This window comes from Pistacia vera, unplaced genomic scaffold, assembly GCF_008641045.1.
Source record: "Pistacia vera cultivar Batoury unplaced genomic scaffold, PisVer_v2 Contig361, whole genome shotgun sequence".
NCBI lineage: Eukaryota > Viridiplantae > Streptophyta > Magnoliopsida > Sapindales > Anacardiaceae > Pistacia > Pistacia vera.
Genome location: NW_022196181.1, coordinates 507329 through 510842, shown reverse-complemented (window position 1 = coordinate 510842; position 3514 = coordinate 507329). Strand labels below are relative to the sequence as shown.

The following is a 3514-nucleotide window of genomic DNA, read 5'->3' as shown; positions in this document are numbered from 1 at the left end:
TTTTCTGCTGATGTCATGCTGACATCACGGTCAAACCCGATGGTTGAACCGGTTGGACCGGCCAACTCGGGACCCGGCTCCCTGACCGGGTCATCCCACGGGTCGAGTTTTAAAACCTTGGAAAATATCGAGAATTCTTTACAGACGCAGATTTCATCCTAAATAGATCATCTTACATCTATATCTAAACATTGGTTTAGGAAGAATATGCAAGAAAAACATTTCGAATTGTCGATTTATTGTCAAAGATAGCATAGAACCAATATTTTATTATCTAATTGATTTGTCTGTTGTTTTACGTTATCTAAGAGTTCTCAGTATTTATCAATATGTTTCTATCTACTGCAATGCTATTTGGATCAAATGACAACATTGTCATCGAAAAAAAGACTTTTTTTCGATGAAATAAAAAGTGGATTAATGTCCCTGGAGAAAGGTTTAGTACTGCTCCAAAGCTGAAAGCAAAACTGCATTTGGCTGAAAAATTCTGTATGCTTTGTGTAAAAAGATATTTGGTAGAATACAGTGGCCCCCCTGAGGATTGAAAAGTATAACATACCTCACCTTTCTCAACTGTCAAATAACGGTAAAGCTCAACTGGAGATATAGGAAATTCGTTTAACAACCCCTAACTCTATCTATCTAGGGCGAGGCATGTTTCTATTTTTATTAAACCTATGGGGTTTAATTATTCCACCAAACCTTACCGGGGTGTCATAATTTTTCCAAAGATTATCAAGGTTATGAGTTTCATCTTTTAAGACAAAATAAATAAATTGAATTTTACCATTTTTAGAATGACTCATTTGACATATCTAAATAATATATTTCTATAGAGTTTTGCTGCATGAAAGGGAACCGCGGTTATCAACAAATAAATAAGAAAAACGACAGCTACTATACAACACATTTGAGGAAGTTCATTTTTATAATTATTTTGACAAAATAATATTGGTTTTGCATACATCATGATATCAAATAATGTTTTATATATAGGTGATATTGTGGTAACACTATCACTGTGTTGAAAATTTCAACTTAATTGTCACGTGTTGAAATTTTCAACATGATGAATTCTTAATTTGATTAGAGATTATGGTAATAAGACGTTTCCATTTTTAGCTAAACAAAAGTATTTCTGTATGTTAACCAACCTCTGAGTAGCTGAGTGGTTTGATAAAGATTTTTAGGTGTATTATTCAAGAGATCCTAATTTCGAGTTTTTTCTCGATTGCTAATAAGGGTGATCACTGGAACTCTTATCCGGTGTAGTTTTAGGAGCATGGAGATTAATTGAGGTGCTTATAAATTTTTTTAGATATTTCTTTTATAAAATAAATATAATATTTTTTTTTTTTTTCTATTTTTTTTTCCTTTTTTTTTTCTTAAATTTTTTTTTTTTTTTTATTTAAATTTTTTTTTTTTTTTTTTTTTAATTATTTATTTTTTATTTTTTTTTTATTTTTTTTTTTTTTTTTTAATTTTTTTTTTTTTTTTTTTTAATTTATTTTTTTAATCTTTTTCTTTTTGTTTTTAATTTTTTTTTTTTATATTTAAGAACCAGGTCAAATTGTTGGAACTTTTTCTAATAGTTTAAATTTTATAATCGAAGTATTAATTTATTGAATAGAAGAAATGTTTAACATCAGAAGTAAGACTCTGTAAAAATACAAGTGAAAATTGAAATGCTTCAAAGAAGTTTACAATAATGAAGTGTTGCATTAAAGTAAAAAAATCTGGCTCCAGAATGTAGTCAACAAATATTGTCTGTCAACATTGTGCTTTGATGGAGTGGACTTTCTTCGAGTGGAAACAGTGACTTGTTTAGTAAACTTTGGGTGGTGGTGGGGAGTTGTAGTAATAAGGTGGTGGAGGTGAAGGAGAAGGTGGTGGTGGTGATTTGTAATGGTAGGGAGGAGGAGGTGAGGGAGATGGTGGAGGAGGAGACTTCTAGTAGTGAGGAGGAGACTTCTAGTAGTAAGGAGGTGGAGGGGATGGAGATAGAGGAGGTGGGGATTTGTAGACATAAGGAGGGGGAGGCGACTTGTAAATGTATGGAGGAGGAGGAGATGGTGATGGAGGAGGTGGTGACTTGTATACATATGGAGGAGGTGGTGAAGGTGAAGGTGGAGGTGGTGACTTATGAATGTAGGGAGGAGGTGGAGATGGAGATGGTGGTGGCAGTGACTGATAAACGTATGGAGGAGGAGGTGAAGGCGAAGGTGGTGGTGGAGATTTATAAACATAAAGAGGAGGAGGTGATGGAGAAGGTGGAGGTTGTGACTTATAGACATATGGAGGAGGTGGTGATGGAGATGGGGGTGGGGGTGACTTGTAAATGTATGGAGGAGGGGGAGAGAGAGATGAAGGAGGTGGGAATTTGTAAACATATGGAGGTGGAGGTGATGGAGATGGTAAGGGAGGAGATTTGTAAACATATGGAGGATGAGGTGATGGTGATGGAGGTGGTGGTGACTTATAGACGTATGGAGGAGGTGGCGAAGGTGAAGGTAGAGGTGGTGACTTGTAAATGTATGGAGGAGGTGGAGGTGGAGATGGTGGTGGTGGAGATTTATAAATGTAAGGGGGATGAGGTGATGAAGATGGAGGTGGAGGAGACTTGTACACATATGGAGGAGGAGGGGATGGTGAAGGTGGTGGTGGCAACTTATAAACATGAGGAGGAGGTGATGGAGATGGTGGAGGAGGAGACTTGTTCACGTAAGGTGGAGGAGGTGATGGTGATTGAGGAGATGGTGACTTACAAATGTACGGAGGAGGAGGTGAAGGTGATGGTGGTGGAGGGGACTTATAAACATAAGGATGAAGAGGTGATGGCGAAGGTGGTGGTGGGGACTTATAAACATAAGGATGAAGAGGTGATGGCGAAGGTGGTGGTGGGGAATTATAAACATAAGGAGGAGGAGGAGATGAAGATGGTGGACGTGGTGACTTATAAATATACTGTGCTGGAGGGGATGCTTTCGGCGGTGAAGTTGATTTATAGTAATAAGGAGGTGGAGACGACTTGCGCAGTGGTGGCGGCGACTTGTAATAGTAACGAGTCGGAGGCGGAGAAGGTGGTGGAGGAGACTTGTAATGATATGAATATGGTGATTTATAGTAATAAGGTGATGGTGAAGCATAAGTGTAAGGCTTAGACATGCTTCGTGGCCATGAGGATTAGACATGCTCAAATGTGAGTCTGAATACCTCAGATACCTAAAAAATAAGATGAAATCAAGTCATTTAAGAAGTAATTTACTCCCTCCGTTCCGAAATAAAAGTCGTTTTAAGCAATTGCACACTTTTTAATAAACTAATTTTTTTAATGTAAACAAATTTTCTCTCTTCTACTCCATCTCTTATTGATTCCTCCTTCTAAAAGTGCGGTGGGAAATTTTTTGGTTTTCCCGCCTATGTAAAAGTGTTAAAGTGTACTACTCTTTCATCTCTTCCTGTTAGGAAGAGTCAAGAGTAAGAGTCAGAGCTGTCCAGCTTAAAAGAGGATGTT

General features: G+C 37.1%; 1 protein-coding gene across 1 annotated transcript; it reads right to left on the bottom strand.

Annotated features, from left to right (window-relative positions):
* Positions 1 to 1824: 1824 nt before the first annotated feature.
* LOC116140057 (extensin-2-like) lies at positions 1825 to 3165 on the bottom strand. The gene is given in 1 exon segment (XM_031425695.1): positions 1825 to 3165. A coding segment is annotated over 1 exon segment (1341 nt).
* Between the last annotated feature and the right edge of the window lie 349 nt (positions 3166 to 3514).